The following is an 18,056-nucleotide window of genomic DNA, read 5'->3' on the forward strand; positions in this document are numbered from 1 at the left end:
AAAGTAAACCTATGTACAACAACTGAGGCAGGATCAATGATGATCTGGAACAACAACAAAGCAGCTGTCAAAAGAACAGAGGCTGTTCTCTAATTATTTCTATATGACAATAATGACTCATCAGCATGATAAAATATGAACAAAGTTCTTCCTTGTAAATATCAAGTTCCAGGTTACTTATTTGTCCTTCATAGCAACATAGCTCTGGCTTTTCTTAAGCTTCTCGATTGTGCCACAGGTCAACAGGTGAAGAACTTTTCCTGTGATGGCCCCTGGGGAATGGAATTTACCTCAACGCACATTTCACCACCTCTACAAGGAGCATTGACAACAGCAGGACGGCTTTTCTGCCTTCAGAATTATTCAGGGTGACTTAACATAGTTACCAGAAGAATGCTATCTTAATGAGAGTATATAATTGCTACATTCCAAAGTACTTCCTTCCCAATCAGCAGCAACTTCTTTGTAGCATTTTTTAAAAAGTATTGAATGTTTCTCTTGTCCATAAACATTTCAAGTTTTCACACCACAACCGTTCTCTTTTAGTTTGCACACAGCTGCCGGCCATGGAAGAAATAACTGCTTTGCGGGAGGCACCCATAGTAAGGTGCTTACAAAGACTTAAAAACGCATTCGTTCGCTCAGGCTCACTTCTCCATTTTAGATATTGTGTATAATCCCTGACAATGCTCATTGGTGGTACCTGGTTTAATTTTATGTATATATTAATACTTATTTGATAGGTTTGAAAGTTTTTAACATTTAAAAATTGAAATTTTATTCTGTAAAATACTTCAGGATCCTTGGATGGGAAATGGTCTATAACACATTTCAATAAATAAAACCTATTATGCTGGTCATTGACAGTAACAATGAATATCTTATTTTAATAAATAAAACTGAGAGCACACTATTTATTTATTGACCATCTTTTTGGGTATAACACACTAATAAAATATGTTAAAGAAATTAAGCAATCAATAAAAATAATAAAATAATAAAATAAAATGTGGCATGTAAACTACAACATTAATAAAAGCAGGGGCTTTCACCCCATCTGGAGGAAGGTGGAAGTTCCTACAGTACACTCGCGGCTATCCTGCAAGTAGTTTAAATAACTAGGCAAAAATATATTGAGGTTACATAAGGAATATAATGTGTTGGGATTAATGACAGGCCATAAACCAAGCATAGGCAAACTCCGGTCCTCCAGATGTTTGGGACTACAATTCCCATCATCCCTAGTTAACAGGACCAATTCCCATCATCCCTAGTTAACAGGACCAATTCCCAATGATGAGAGTTGTAGTCCTAAACATCTGGAGGGCCGGAGTTTGCCTATCCCTGCCATAAACCCTTAATTATAAACACTTGCATGCATAATGCCAGTTTGGGATCCTTCCTTCTACACTAGACTTTCCTTCAGTAACAACACTATTTGCTCATCCACTTATGCCTGAGATTATTATTTCCAAAATACAGCATTCTTACAATTTCCTCATTGTCACATTTCATGGGGTTGGTGGGGCAGTGATATTTAGAGCTTCTGTTGCTGGGAATAACAGCATAAAGCTTTCAGAAGTGAACTGATAAATAGGGCTATTGTCTCACCAGGTACGAAGTGGTGGTTGGTTAGGCATGTAGCCCTGCCTTTCTACCTGCCTGCCCATCACTCATTTGTTTTACTGCCCTTCCCTTGCCCTGCAGTGAAACTGTCAATTGGTGTTGGCAAAGTCCTGTCAGTTTCACCAATGTCAGTTTGTTTGCTTTTCAAATTAACACATTGCTAAGTGCACCAGTGCTAGTGTGCTCAGATATCCTTTTCATGGAAAAAAGGAACATCTTAAGAAGACACACCCAAATCATCTCCACCCCTTCAAAGAACAGGACAAATGGTGAGTGCAGGGGGAACAGGGTAGAGACAGATGGTGCAAAGGCTCAGTGCGTCTGGCAGTTAACCAGAAGGTTGGTGGTTTGAGCCCACCCAGGGACAGCTGTGGGCAGCCTGGGGCAACACACGTGCCCTGCACCCGGGGGTGGGGCCAGCTTGCCATGGGGGCACCATGGGGGCTCTGAGGAGTCTGCCTGCCTCCTCCCACTCAGCCGCCCTACAGCTGAGGGGGAGGCAACGGGTGGACTGTATGCTGCAGACCCCGCAGTGAGTGCCGCCCGCCATTTTGTCACACACCCCCTCAGTGGGGACACCCGGGGCAAACTGCACCTACCGCAGCCCCCTTGCTATGCCCCTGGCTGTGAGCAGGATCCTTGCATTGCAGAGGGCTGGACTAGATGACTCTCGGGGTCCCTTCCAACTCTACAATTCTATGAAGTTTCCCTAGCTTCCATTGCAAGAGAAAGCTTTGGGATTTGCTTCCCCCTTAAGGGGCGCTGGAAGAGCTTGGGGATTAACCCCTCCCCAGTTTTGTCCTAGCTCTCAAAAATTTACCTTTCTTGGGCTTTGATTGCCTCCCCTGCAACTGACTCACTGATATTTACTAGTGCTGTTCTGTCATCAGCATCCCCATGGAGGCAACAGGCGATGGAAGAAGTTGCCTTAAGATTTTATCGTACTGCTTCTGGAATGAACTGAATCTCTTGCGCCTTACTTTTTACACAGACAACAGCCGCTGTCACCATTCTGCCCAGATAATGGGAAGAGGGGTGGGAGGCCACTGCCAGTAGCAGTCTTCAGACAGCTGTGGCATCATGCATTGCCTGGATGCTTCTTCCAGACTGAGGTGAAGTGAAGGGAGTTGGAAGACTCCAGATATCGGTGAAATTGGCATGGCCTTTTATTATCTGTGGCTGTTTAGAAGTAGATTGGGCATTTTAAATATATTTCCTTCCCCTGTTTGTAATATATCCATGGGTTTTTTTGTTTTTGTTTGGTTTTAGGTCACTTTGGGTTGCCTTAGGCAAGATAAAGTGACTAACAGATTTATTAATGATGATGATGATGATGATAATAATAATGTCTTTCCTCCCCCTGCATTGTCAGTTTCACCAAGGAGCTCCGCTGACATTTGAAAACAATCACTTTCCTGGTCCTCCCAAACTGTTTCCTATATAGAACTTTCCTTCTCCTAAATGGGCAGAGAACAAAGAGGAAGAATTGGTAAAGGAACCATCAAAGGGGGTTTACCATATTTATAATACTGATGACAAAAAAGCATTTAAACACCAGATGCACATACAGCTGACAAATAATGTGCAATTGTCCAGAAACGGGTTGCTATTGTTTATTTATAGTTTCCTAAATTTATATACCGTCCTATACCCACAGGTCTCAGGGCGGTTATAGGGGGAGTTGCTGTGGTCTATAGAGATTCTCTCCAGGCTCTCTGCCCAGCTGGGAGGGAATCTAGAGCGTGCATTCCTGGCATTGGGCAGTTGGGACAGATCAGGGATTCTGCTGGTTTACCGCCTGCCTTGCTGCCCAGCAGTGTCCCTGCCTGAGCTGACAGAGCTGATCTCGAAGGCAGCGTTGAGGGCTCCCAGACTGCTGGTTCTGGGAGACTTCAACATCCATGCCAAGGCAGCTGGCTCTGGGGCGGCTCAGGACTTCATGACCACCATGGTGCTGTCTCAACATGTCACCAGTCCAACGCACATGGTAGTCCACACTCTGGACCTTCCTTTCTCAACTGGGCAGGAAGAGGTTGATTTGAAAGTCAGGGACAATGACATCTGTACCTTGTCATGGTCAGATCACTTCCTGTTGAGATTTAGGCTGTCAGCATCTTCTCCCCTTCACAGAGGTTGATGGATCCAGTGGGATTCCAAACAGCTCTGGGTTTCCCCCCCGGCTGATATGACTGGCACCCCTGTTGAAGTCCTGGCCGATCTCCGAAACATCCAAATGGCTTGAGCTGTTGACACAATTGTTCCTAAGCACCCTCTCTCACTTCATGGAGCTCTGGTATACTCCAGAGCTTAGGCCGAGGAAACAAGCTGGGAGACAGCTTGAACGCAAGTGGAGGAAATATCCAAATGAATGCAACTAAGCACTGATAAGGGCTCATTATCAAGCCTACCTAGTGATAGTGTAGGCAGCAAAGAAGGCATACCCAGGTGGTCCACAGCGCCATCCCTTGCCTCCCCCCAACTAATTTTTTGTTATTTTTACATGGCAATATCACAAATTTTATGGTCTCTTTTAGTGCTGTACAATGTTTCAATATATTAGTCAAAATCCGTTTTGAAAGCATACCACAATAATGATTTTGACCCAGCAATATATCGCTCCTCACACGAGGGAGAGCAGGGCAGCCAATTTAAAGGCACCGCCGATATTGCATGATGATCTCAGCCGAAGGGGCAAGTAAAGGTAGAAAATGGCTTGGGGGGGGGGAGGAAGCAGATTATCAAGCCGCAAGGGCAATGATGAAGGGGGCAGTTTGGGCAGGGGAAGCTGAGAGTGGGAGGTGGCCGGGAACAGAGAAACCCGGAAGCTTTTTTGCCACAAGGGCGGCAAAGTTGTAAAGTGAGAGCGGCAACTGCGACAGCACTCCCCTCAAATGCCCTGCTCACCCACTGCCAATTGATCGGGGCGTCCGATAAAAGCTTTTTTCCAGCCACCCTGGGTTGAAACAGTGCCTGTCAGCTGTTCCATGTCTGAAGCAAATTTCACGAGTGGCTCAACAAAAGCAGTAAAAATCCCCCCCCCAAATGTTTCAGCAGGTCCGACAAAAGCAATAACCGAGCGAAGTTCAGCGACATTCTAGCAATTGAGGAAGCAAACCAAAGAGGAAGCCCTCTGGCTCGCTCCTCTGTTTAAACGGACCCGGCCATGCCCCATGCCCCCCTGCCACTGGGAAGTGGAGCAGATTTCTGAGCCGGACTAGAAAATGGCTTTTATTTTATTTTATTTGGTGTGCGTTGGAGAGGGGTAGTCTTATACAGCGAGTATATCTCAAACTCTGTATTTTAACTGGAAAAGTCTTACATGCCCAGTCGTCTTATACGCCTGAAAATACGGTAACTGTAACATAACTAAGTAACTGTAATAACTGAGTAAAGGAATGAGAGTGAAGTCACAGAAACCGAATTAAGCATTTTACCACCAATTCCAGAAACCTTAGCATCTACTTGAAGTGCAGAGAAGCTGTACATTTATTACAGTGGTACCTCGGGTTACATACACTTCAGGTTACAGACTCCGCTAACCCAGAAGTAGTACCTCGGGTTAAGAACTTTGCCTCAGGATGAGAACAGAAATCGCGCACCGGTGGCACGGCAGCAGCAGGAGGCCCTGTCAGCTGTTCCACATCCCAAGCAAGTGGTGCTTCAGGTTAAGAACAGTTTCAGGTTAAGAATGAACCTCCGGAACAAATTAAGAACTTAACCTGAGGTACCACTGTACTTTGTTTTAATGCCTGCAGTATCTTTAGTGTAATTAATAAGTTAACTGGTTTCTGAAATAACACAAGTCCTGACCCAAAAGCATTAATCAATTTTGATTAAAATTTAATACAGTAGGTTATTGGGGGGGGGGGAGAGGCATGCTCTCTTGCTGTTGCTGTTTGTTTCACCAACTTATTTTTGTAAATAGAACTTTTCCTGCTTGTTCAGCTCCTGCCTTAGACTCTAAAGTTTTCCCTCACACAAGACCCCTACAAGACAGCCTGTGGTAAATTGTAGAAATTTGTTTAAATGGTGTATTGTGCGGTGGATCCACTATATTTAACTGAGGATAGTTAGCAGGGTGAGTCCACTACATTGGTGGTTAGCCATGAGATCCACTACACCCCCCTCCACAAACACATTTAAAAGGCCATAGAATGTTCAGTCAGCCAAAAGCCAGGTTTTAGAGAAATTTTCTTGGCTGGCACCTAAAGATATGTAATGGAGGCACTAGGTGAGCCTTCCTGGGGAGGACATGCTGCAAACTGGGAGTTATAACAGAAAAAGCCCATTTTCATGTTGCCATCCCCTGGACCTCTCGTGGGGGGCCCCAAATGATGGTCGCAGGGTCCGGGTTGGTTCATGTGGGGAGGCGGTCCTTGAGATATTGTGGTCTTGAGCTGATTTATAGGTCAAAACCAGCACTTTAAATTGAGCCCAGAAACTAATTGGCAGCTAGTGTAATATGCACAAACTGTCTTCCCATGGTGATCCACTCAGTGGTTTCATGTAGATCGGAGCTTTCCAAACTTTTAATGTTGGTGGCACACTTTTTAGACTTGCATCATTTCACAACACAGTAATTCAGTTTTACTAGCAAACCAGAGGTGAAACTAACCCCTTTCCAGCCCTGGGAGGAGAGCAGGGAGCATTTGCACGACACACCTACATGCTAACATGTCAGGACACACAGTTTGCAAAGCTCTGATGTAGATGTTAAACAACATAGATGACTGCTAGGTGAGCGCAAAAAAAGGAATAAAATTCTGTTGTCATCTAGAAGCAAAGTATAATTGATAGAAATCCCTCTCTTCCTTTAGCTGCAGATACAATTTGATTTGAGATACAGGTGCTCCTTTCAAGGCAGATGGGCAAACTGAATTTTAGTTAATCAAAGTTTTCAAGTGCTTTAAAGGTGTTTGACCTGTAGGGAAATTTCTCTCTCTGATATGCTGCCATAAATGTCTGTTTGAACTAACCAATTCGGTATTCAGTGATAATTATCGTTTAGTTCTAAGCATAGGTACATTTTATTTTATAAGATTTGATAGCACTGAAGGCTCTAATAGTCCAGTGTTATGAGCATTGGCAACCTGTTAGGAAATGAGGTTTTGCAGTATCTTAAATCCAGACAGTGAGATAAGCTGAACTTTGAAGGTGTTTCCCTTCAAAAGCATCAATCAATTTTGATTAAAATTTAATACAGTAGGTTATTGGGGGGGGGGGGGAGAGGCATGCTCTCTTGCTGTTGCTGTTTTCCTTACAGCATGTTTGCACTTCTGAAATGCTACAGCCCACATGGAATACGAGTAAGTATTAGCACAGTTACAGATTCATTAGATAGCACAGCTTGATGTTGACGGCAGAAATGAAGATCTCAAAGATAACCGTCAAATCATTACAAATGAAAGGGCTGTCTGGGTTCCTCTAATAAAAAGAAAACAAATTACCATGACAAGTTTTGTTAGGCTTGTATAGGATAAATCCTGGATGGCATAAAACTCTACTGGAAAGCAGAATTAGCAGGGTTGCATGTAGGGAAGAACTCAACAAGACAGCTATATATAATACACATATTTTAAAACAAAATTTCATGAAAAGCCTCTCCCTCCCACCCATCCCCGCCATCGTCCACTTTCCCACTGTGTACTTTCAGAAGTTTTCCAAGAGGAGATTTTGACCTTGTCTGCTGGAATATTAAACATAGGTAATCAGTCCTGCATCTCACACTGCAGTGTGGGGATTGCCTGCCTCAGCCTGATGGCCTGGGGGCAGGTTTGGGCAGCAAGCAAATTTTCTAATATCTGCTGTTCCCCATATCCTACACCCCCTTCTTACCACAAAGGCAAGCTTGGTGCCCAGCTGCACCTCCATGCTGAGCCATGGCATGAAGTTTTCCTGCTTAATTTTCCTCCTATCTAAATCCTGGGAATAGCACAGTTCTAACACACACACAGCTATTCATTGGAGAACCATCCCACCAGGATCAAGCAGAGATGAGCCTGAGCCTTGAATTGATCTGTCAATGTAGGGAGGTTTCAGACATCACTGTAGGCAACAGGGGAGATACAGCAAGAGGAGGAAAGAAGTATGAGGGTATACAACAGGTAACATGTAAAGCTGATTGATGTATTTCTTTAACCAATCACCACTGAATAAATGCAAATTATTAACAGTTATCTTAAGAAAAAGTCACCCCAAATGAGGTTTTTGATTCACGAAGAGGAAAGTAATGTCCATGCATACACACCACTGATAACAGTACGAAACAGAATGGAACATTTCAACTACTATTTCAGTTGAAATGATAAGTTTGGTGCCCGTCTTTCTTAAACAAGAGTAAATTGATATATGATACTGAACATCTTCTGTTTGCACACAACTTCCTTTTCACAAGTACAAATATAACTCTGACCATAAAAAGTTAAGACTAAAGTCATCTGTTCAATGTCTGCTATTATTTTCATGATTCAGCTACTCATATTTATGATATGCAGAAAAATGTACCTTCTCTTGTAAGATTCAGCTTTTGTCTGAGAAGATAGTTTAGTATGGAACTTAGGCTTATATAGCATTGATGGCCCATTATGTTCCAGTTCATGCCGCTCAGGATATTAATTGCCTCATGTATCTCATTCTGATGAATATACTCCTGGATGATTTCTACAAGGCCGAGCTGGCCTCTTGGGATGACACCTGTCAGAGGAAACACCGCAATCGTGGACAAAGTTAGTGCTTTCCAACAGTGGCAGACATTAAAGATTGTATCCATTGGTGGCTTTGTGCTAGAATAAAGCCCTTTTGCTCAGCTAATGCAGGACTCTTGACTTTCACCTATCCCTCTGTGACAAAACTGTAAACTGCCTTGGGTGCAAGAGGCAGTATATAAATGCATCTCCCTCAGCTCCGTTTCATCACCCTCAGCTCTGGGGAAAACCACGGGGCTGTCCAGGCTCCATGCAATCGGAGAGGGCGCTTTGGAGCCAGACAGTCAACAGCCCAGTTTAACTCCGCATTCCAGCGGGCCACCAGGGAATCAGCTGAAAGGCCATCAACTTGGGATAAAGCATCCCTTACCACTCTCTGGAAACCATTTGGATCCATTAAATGGCAGGGGTGGACCATCTGAATTGTCCCACCTCCCTGCAGAGGGGAAGGGTCGTGGAGAAGTCCAGTTGCACCAGGAAGTGATCTGTTCATGGGACTTCTTTTGTTTCACTTTTACTTAGTGTCAGATCACAGACATCCGTAGATGTGAACACCAGGTCTAAGGCATGTCCATGACTATGAGTTGGGCTAAACTTATTCAGGGAAAGCCCCATGGAGGCCATGTTTTCCCAAGTGGTCCCTTGTAAGGTCGTGTTGGCATGGATGTCAAAATCCCTTAGGACAACCAAACTAGGTGTCTCCAGGAGAGCATCTGCCATGACCTGAAGCAACTTGGGCAGGGAATCCTTGGTGCAGCGGGGAGGTCAGTACACCAAAAGGAATCCTGTACTGCCCCTATTGCCCAACGTCCAGAACATGCACTCAGAAAACTGGGTCTTCCCAACAGGACACCTGGTGCAAGCTAATGACTTCCTAAAAATCGCTACAACACCCTCTCCCCGCCCAAATGACCTGGGTTGCTGTGCATAAGAGAAACCTGGTGGACAAGCAGTGGCAAGAACAGGCCCATCTGTTTCATCCAACCAAGTTTCTGTTACACATGCTTCTTAAATAATCATTACATTTAATTATTAGTTTTAGCTACCAAAGCTATTAAACTATGCATAAAAAGGTCAAGAGAAAAAACATCCAAATGCTATCCTAGATATATTTTGGAGGATATTTTAATACTGTATTTTATCTAATGGACAAGATGAGTCGGGGCAACAATATCTCAAGCACGGTATTGATTTGATGGAAACCCACACAACAAATTTTAATGTGTGATAACTTTTAACCATGGAGGTAAGCATCTTCCCATTTGGGTTCTTGACTTCTCTTGGGTGGTACATTTCCAAGTGACCTACTTTGGTAAAAAAAGGGTGACAGCCAACTCACTGCCTAATTGATTTAGGAACAGTACCCAGGGAGACAGTCCAATTAAGTTTACAAGCTGGCAATTAGCAGAAAGGCCTCTAAATCCCTGTGCTGAGAGCCTGTTTGTCTCAGAAAAAACACAAATGTGCGAGAGATAGGAAAAGGAAAGCTGTGCTTTCTGGAAAGCTGTTGTGAGTAGGAGCCACAGGGGAGAACTGTGGAGAACAAGGTACATGGAGGCAGAGTGCCTTCTGTTTTGACAGGTAACTGGGTAATTTAGAGGCATTTAAAAATAGACAACATGTATGAATACATCAAATAATTGTTTTAATTATATAATTCCATGTAGATGTCTGCAACTATTAAACACACTACTGGACAAAATGTCTCAGGATATCTAGAAGGGTCCCCCCCCTCTATTTAATAGATTTATTGGGTAACAAGGACAATTTACAAAAATATATATATATGACTAAATCTGCACATATGCTTGATTGTAAATTGTTAATAGTTAATTTGCAATTGGAATGTGTCTATGCATCTAATTGCAGTTGCAATGTGAACAGACTTCAATTATTTCCTATGCTGATGTGCATGACTATTTCCTCTAATATCTCACTCTTTCATCTGTTGAAAAGCATAAATGTTAGATCTAGTTTTAAAAAATGGATTTGGACAAATAATAGAACAGAAAATGGGTATGGTCTAGAGGCACATTAGACCACGTATTTGCAGAAACTAAGCAGGTTTGGGTCTGGTTAGTGAACAGTCTGGGTCGGATGGTAACAATGGTAGTAGTTCAATGGGGGACGGAAACTCGATGAGGCTGGAATGCAGAAACAGAAACTGGTAAAGGAGAAGAAACTGGAGCAAGGCCAGGATCACTGAAGCTGGATCAGGAACCGAAGCAAGATCAGGAACTGGCAACAGCAGGGTATAAACCATGTTGCTGTGGCAAAGAACCAGGGGGAGATGCTGGCCTTATATACTCCTCTTGGGTTTGCCTCCAGGTGCTGCACATCTCCTGTCCTGGCCACACCAGCCCGGCCACCCTCGACTCCAAGACAAACACAGCAAGGGCCTGGTTCTGCAACTCCTCACTGCACTCAGGGTCTCGCCCCTGCAAATACTCATGGTACTCCCTACACACGGATGGGTGCTACATGTACACTGTCTTGGGTTTTATGACAGAATGAATAGAGTATATAAATATAATAAAATAACAAAATATCATTATTTACACTATTTGCAATTTGAACTGCTTGAAAAACGTAGAAATCCCTTTCCTGTGGATTCACTATGAAACAGCACCAGTTAATTATAGAACATAATCCCTTCTGCCACAAACAGTGCATCAACTTACCAACTTTAAAATGCAGCACTCCAAGAGGTCCTTTGTCAAACCTAAGTAAGAGAAGATCATGGATATCTACATCATCCATACTTGGACATGAAACTTTAGGAGCAGCCCACTGGATCTGGATGAGGCTGCTGGATACATCAAAATGTTCACTGAACTGCAAAGTTGATTTGGTTGAGAAGTCTTCAGCTAAAACCTGCATTTTAATTGGAGATAGTGCCATGTCAAACAGCTGAAGCTCCCCTTGTGAACTACCGACCAGGACTATGGCTTCACTGGGGTGGCAACACATTAAGACAGGCAATAGTTCTGCCTGTGCTGATAAAGTTACTTGACGGTAGGCTTCATAGAGGACTATTGAAGAATCTTCACACCCCAGAACAAGTTTGTCTTCTGTAATGTTCCGGCAGCAGCTGATGGCCTTTGATAGCAGTGGTATTTTAGTGACTGCCACACACTGAACTTTATTCTTAACGTACTCATAGACGCAGCTGTCAGCCATGGGCTCGTGGTCTGCATTGAAAGCGTGTTCTACAGTATGAATCTGATAAGGATTACATGAGCTAAAGCCGGCATCAAGTGGATCTCCATCGGTACGTATGTAACTCAGAATCTGTAAAACAACACACACACCCAAATTCAAAACAATTTAGTTTAGCTCTGAATGGATTTAATCAATCTAATGCTAATAAATTCTAATAATGGAAGTCTGTTATTTGCTTTACCATAGGACCCATTCACATGGCAGAGGATAAAATTATTGTAAGTAATAAAATCTATTGTTGCCTTTCAGTCCTTTCCAATATTTGTTCATTATTAGCCTTGTGGAACATTGTCGCCACAGAAGCTTTGATCTAATGAAAATATGGACAACTCAGACTGTATTTGTTACCAAATCAAAAATATCAATCAGTTATGTAACTTAATCCTTGAATTCTCAGGCCATATCATATCTATTCTTGATTTTGGAGAGAATTGTGCAGCCAACTATAAAATTATGTAGATGGACTTTAATATTCTTAGAAAATGGTGTTTTATGTGGTTTTGACATTCTGACCTTTGTGTAAGCCTATAAAAGACTGAAGTTATTGAGTGATATCTGACTAAGTCATTGTCAGAGTCTGCTCACTTAAATTAATGAGGTTAAGTTACTTGATTTCAATGGGTCTATTCTGAGATTGATTAAGATTAGGTATCACCCACGATTATTATTATCATTCATAAAATACCTAAAATTTAGGAAGCAGACGCACTGTGTTCACCAATGGTCACCAACCTATTTGGGTCTAAGGGTACATTTGGAATTTTGAGAAGGTGCCAAGGCACCAATCAGGGAATGGCTGCTGCCCAGGTGTGGCCTAACACAAAATGGCTGCCACCTCCAAAAGAACAGAATAAGAGAAGGGACTGGAACATAAAATGGTTCAGATATGAAAACATCAGTTCATTTTTGTTATTGTTCGATAACAAGAATGTTTGAAAAACTTTATTTTCCCCCCAGACAATGCTAAGTCTCAGTTATCTGCTACTGCTATGCTGCTGTGGATTAGAGCTAGAAAATAGAAGAAAGCTGAATCCAAGAATAATTTTGAATTACTACAGACAGCCATATACATACACAGTCACAAATATAAATGCTGGATGGCAAGTATTTTTTTTAAAAAACTATCTTTGTGGAATAGAAAATAATAGAAATACAAGGAAAATATAAATCAAATACATTAAAAACTCACCAGAGTACTGGTTGAACAATACCAGTCCCAACTGGTGTGATGTTTGAGTCTGAATGTCATCTACAAGCCTCTCAAAATTAGGGGTGTATGAGGAAATGACCATAATAATGATTGCCTTTGCATTGTGCTTCTCGCCCCCCTGACAAAAAACTTGGGAACAATCCCTGCTGTGAGCCAGGAAGGAAAAGGTGATGGCAATAATGATGACTCTGCAATGCCTCTCTCCACCAAAACTCAACTTGGGACCCATCAGGAAAAAGAAACAAGTTGGAAACAAGCAGGAAATGGGTTTCTTTGTTATGAAGATCATCTTGGTGCTGATGCATTGGGCTCGGCCCCCAAAAGAGCTTTGGAACAGTCTCTGCTGTAGGATATACAGGAGAAACAAAAAAGGCTTGCCATGGGCTCATTCACAGTTCTACTTTTCCCATGCTTTCTAGACATGGGTCTGCAGAAAACCAGATTGATGTTTGTTCTCCTTTAGAAATAAACAGCTGGTTTATGCAGGAGAAAGTGGTGGGAGAAGCAGAAGTGTGGACAAGCCCCATCTCTTCTCTCCTTCTCTCTGTCACACACATAGATTTAACTGTCAGGCAGCTGTAAGCAACTCCCACAGCCGGTTACCAGGATCATACAAAGACAAAAAAAATTCTTAACATCTGCTTTTGATTCAATATTTACAGAAAGAGGCTTGGAACACAGCCTCTTGGATAATGGTGAATCTCCACCCCCCTCCCACTTCCTCATTCCTCATCATCATCTCCATGGGTGCCGCTTAGTGCCCTCTGTCTTCAAGCTCTCTGCTCTCCTACTTTTAAGGCTTGCCGGGTTCTAGGAGATGGTGGGTCTGGGGAGGCAGTCTCCATCATTCCTCCTCTGCCCAGATCCTGACATTAACTGTGGGGTCTCCCAAGCAGCTGGCTGTTCCATGTGCCAGCATGCAGCAAAATACACACAGCTGCAAAGGGAGGATTTCTGCGTTTCTTACCATAACCCCACATTTTCAAAAAGTTTCTCAAGCAGCAGTTTGTGACTTTTACACATGGCTGGTAGGCAGCAAATTTGTGACAGGTGATTCCTATGCTTCTTCCCCTACCCAGCACACAGATTTCATCATCATTATTATTATTATTATTATTATTATTATTATTATTATTATTATTATTATTATCTGTATGCCTGCCAGCTGCTCCATGCTGTTGGCAGCAGCAAAATAAAATAAACAGAGAAGCAAACTGGTGGATCTAAGGGCTAGAAAGTAAGACAGAAGCAGGAAAAGTGCACTAAAGGGGAGAAGGAAAACAGCCACTCCTTAGGATCCCAGAGATTCCTATTGCCTGGTATCCAAACAGTTCTTATCAACCACAGCTCTGACTTCACTCAAGGGCTAAAAACACTGACAGGCAGGAGCCACCAGGCTGCTTCATTTCAAAGAAGTTGCTTAGAAGTGTACCTGCACATTTTGCTTTCTAACTTTTTTTCTAGATGGGCTAAAGAAAGGTCAGAGCCTGGGTCCTCTGTTTCTGGGTGCCAATGAAGGCCGTTGTGGATGCCATGGTGCCCACAGGTGCCAGGCTGGCAAACCCCAGTGTATAGGATTAAAGACAAGATAATCCCTGCCCACATCATCATAATCTAAAATACATGACACAAAAGGAAAAAGAGATGTGTAGAGCAGGCAAGAGAAAAACAAACGAACAGCTACCAATTCTTAATTCTTCTAATGACCAGGTTGAATGGAGAATTCAGTCGGGGAGGCACTCCAAGGCAGCAGTTTCTCAATCAAGTAGATCAAGTTGAAATGAAGCAAATGAGCCTTTTATAGCAGCTCTTAACTCAGCTCTGACCTATGTTATAAAAAGTGACTATGTAAACAACAGTATCCTATTGGTTAATAAGAATGAATTCTGTAAAAATTAAGAGCGCAACATTCTGAAACTGGGCCCCCGTTTGTCCGTTCTGATTTTCTTTTTATTATTTTGATTTACTGTATTACCAGTTTTATAGTAGGCTAAAAATTAGTAGGCCAAAAAATTTAATGAACAACAAAAACACTGGGATTTCCTGCTCATGTCAGTAGATTCAGAACAAACAACTACAGAATAATAGATGAAGAAATGTAGGTTCAGTGACCCATAAGGCTAACAAAGTTAGACTGAAACAACCATGGGAAAGTTATAATAACTGAATTGTGCAAAAGTTATCAAAAAGTATAGTTTGGGAAAAGGAAAACAATCATGTTACTGAAAGCAGTCATGCTTTCTGACTATTTGTCAAAGAACACTACTGCAAATTAGTCCCAAGTGGGGGCGGGGGGAGGCTCTGGAGACACACTGGTAGTAGACAAATAGGTAACAGAGCAGTTAGAGCTTTCTTCAAAAAGAAGACTAAAAATAAATAAAATCAATCATAAAAAGTGGGCATGCAGCTGTTCATATTTGTGTATGGAGAGAAAGACTTTGAGAAAAACATTTTCCCGCAGTTATACCTGATGAGTTTGAGACAGTGTAATAATGGAAGAAGAATGGCGAGATTCATTCTTTGAAAACTGCAATAAGGGCACAACACACCTTTTCCGCAGAATATTGCAAGATGATGGTAATGAGAAAAAAAAGTTAAACTTCATCTGCTTTTCTACACAGCATCACTTTTCATTTCATAACAAGGTCACCAGATCAATATTTCAAGAATAAGAAACACCTCAAAACTATTTATTTATTAAAAAATACTTGCACCCTCGCGTTTTCCTCAAAAATAGCATCCAGGGCTGATAACAAACTTAAAGAGCAAAACATAAACAATTAAAATATGCTTTAAGAAGCTGGATGTTCTGAAGTAAGAGCTGGAACAAATGGCACAACTGCATATAAGAAAGCAGTATTTTCTGATCTGGATTAGTGTTTCCATTCCAAATGGTGATGCCTCTTCTAGATTTGTTGAGAATTTTTTTGCACTGCAGCTCCATACTTCTCAAACATAGTGAGTGGAATAGTTCTCTTTGCCTGTTCTCTTCTGCTCCCTATAACTAAGCTGTGTAAGAGATGGGGAGGCTTGAGGAATTTGATTTCTATGAATTGCAGTGCACTTCCCAGAAAAATGTGCAGAAGAGAATGTACTTATTCTTCAGATTTGACAGTTCTCTAAAATTTGGGATAATAGTTGTCCTCTCAAAAAGTACCAAAGCATAGTACAAAATATGTATTTCAGGATAAAACTTAGAATTATGAATACTGGGATAATATATGTATCTGAATATGTATCTTATGATAAAAATGTATTTAAAAACAAATTCTCATGCAGATTAAAAAAAATTAAGAAAACTCAACAAATGAATGAACACATGCAAAACTGATACTGACTGAAAATAGATTGACCTGCCCATTTCTAGTAGGAGATTGCCAGAATTGTCTCAGTTGGGAGACATTCATTGTCTGCTCCCCAAATCCATATTCTTATTTAGTTTGACACAGTAGTAAATGGACATCACAGAAAGGTGCCTTGCAGACAGAACTCTAACTTTTAAGTAATGTGAGCAGGGACTTCTCTGCCTTACCCATCATGTAGTGTATAAGCTGCACTAAGCAGACATGATGCAATTTTTTTTAGTGTATTAACAGTAATGGTAGCAGAAAGTAATATTAAAATATAATTCAATATAATTAGATTGGTTTTCTACTTTAAAAATTGCTAGGTACAATTGTTGCACATTTCCATTTTAGCAGCCTGATCTAGCTAATCAAGAAAAGAGCACTATCTATATAACCTTAGTCCAGACAAAAAGAAAATATGAACCATTAAAAGCTTAACTAATCTTTGCAATTAGAGCATTTGCTATCTTATGTATAGTCCTTGTAACCTTATGTTTGGGATGCAAAATAATAATCCTGATTCTTATTTCAATGGGTACTTGCTCTTTTCTGCACACTTTGAAGCACATAAATAATTGCATCATTTTGCATAGAAGTAGAGAAGAAGGGATAAAGCCCCCATACTGAAGGAAATAATAGTTTTAAACATTAGATTTTAAGCAGAAAATTGGCTTACCAGGAAGATAAAAAGGAAAATAAAGGAAACATAAAAATTAGCCCTCTGTGACTGAGTTGTCTGTCTTTAAGATGAGAAAACTGTTTGATTTACTTTACAGATGTTAGCAAACTGCTAGTTTAATTTCACACTATGAAACTGTGTAAAAAAAAACTAATTAGAAATGCTGAGTGAAAATTTCAATACATGGAAACTCCTACATACACTCCTGAAGAAATGTGTATTTGTTTTTTTCTTCATTGATTAAACATTTAAGGCTCTACCTACAAATTTATTGCTTATGCATTGTATTCCCATTTCTGTGAACAGTCTAATTTGTTGATATTGTGGGTGCTATTCATTTTACTTTATTTGAAATCTGTTGTTTTTATTCATTTAAATCTGGCATCATTTTACAGGGTTCGGATACCAACTATCTTCAGTGAAACTTAGTAGGGAACCAGATGCTACTAAGCTGGTTCCTGTCATCTTTCATTCCTAGGGACTTGTGATCTTCTCAGAATCATTATCGCAGTAGAAATATGGCTGACAGTTGCACTGTTCCCAACATAAATCTTAAAAGGTGAACATTTTGGTGTGCTGTATGCAGCTGATAGGCCCAAAGACTCTGCCTGCTCTCCCCCCTGCCGAAATTTCTTGAGACTCTGCCCTCCATCCTGAATTGGGTAGAAGACATATTGGGACATTTTTGCTGACAATCCATATGAAGAACAAGAGGAAGAACAAACAAGAACAAGCTACTGTACTTTGTTTTCACCTGAAAGCAGTGTCCAACCTGGAGATAACAGAATAAACAATGTAAGGAGGGAGCTGTAGCCCAAGATAGGAATCAAGGTGCTAAGGGAACATCTAGCTGATTTAAATAAATTTGAATCTCTAGGGCCCGAGGTACCCAAGGATACTAAAGGGGCTTGTGGATGTAATCTCAGAGCCTCTGTCTATAAAGTTTGAGAGTTCTTAGAGAACAGTGGAGGTCCCTGCAGACTGGAGGCATGCAAATGTTGTCCCCATCTTCAGAAGGGGGGGGGACACACCCACTACTGATCTGTGAGCTTGACGTCAATATCTGGAAAGGTTCTAGAACAGATAATTCAACAGTCGGTCTGTGAGCACTTAGAAAAGAATACTGTGATTACTAAGACCCAGAATGAGTTTATCAAAAATAAGTCATGCCAGATTAATCTCATTTCTTTTTCTGATGGAGTTACAAACTTGGAATGCTGTGGACATAGTGTATCGTGATTTCAGTAAGGCTTTTGACAAAGTCCCCC

General features: G+C 41.4%; 1 protein-coding gene across 9 annotated transcripts in view; it reads right to left on the bottom strand.

Moving 5' to 3' along the window:
* WDPCP (WD repeat containing planar cell polarity effector) overlaps positions 1–18,056 on the bottom strand; it is a 170,431-nt gene that overhangs the window by 72,834 nt on the left and 79,541 nt on the right. For all 9 annotated transcript variants that reach the window (XR_014166928.1, XM_081906219.1, XM_081906217.1 and 6 more), the window contains exons 10-11: positions 11,012–11,621; positions 8,131–8,319 (exon numbers count right to left, since the gene is read on the bottom strand). Coding sequence is in view for 8 of the 9 variants with exons in the window: in XM_081906219.1 (XP_081762345.1) it covers positions 8,131–8,319; positions 11,012–11,621 (799 nt within the window). In the remaining variant the exon portion in view is untranslated. The remainder of the gene's footprint in view (positions 1–8,130; positions 8,320–11,011; positions 11,622–18,056) is intronic.

Source organism: Podarcis melisellensis (genome assembly GCF_964234715.1).
Source record: "Podarcis melisellensis genome assembly, chromosome: 3".
Lineage (NCBI taxonomy): Eukaryota > Metazoa > Chordata > Lepidosauria > Squamata > Lacertidae > Podarcis > Podarcis melisellensis.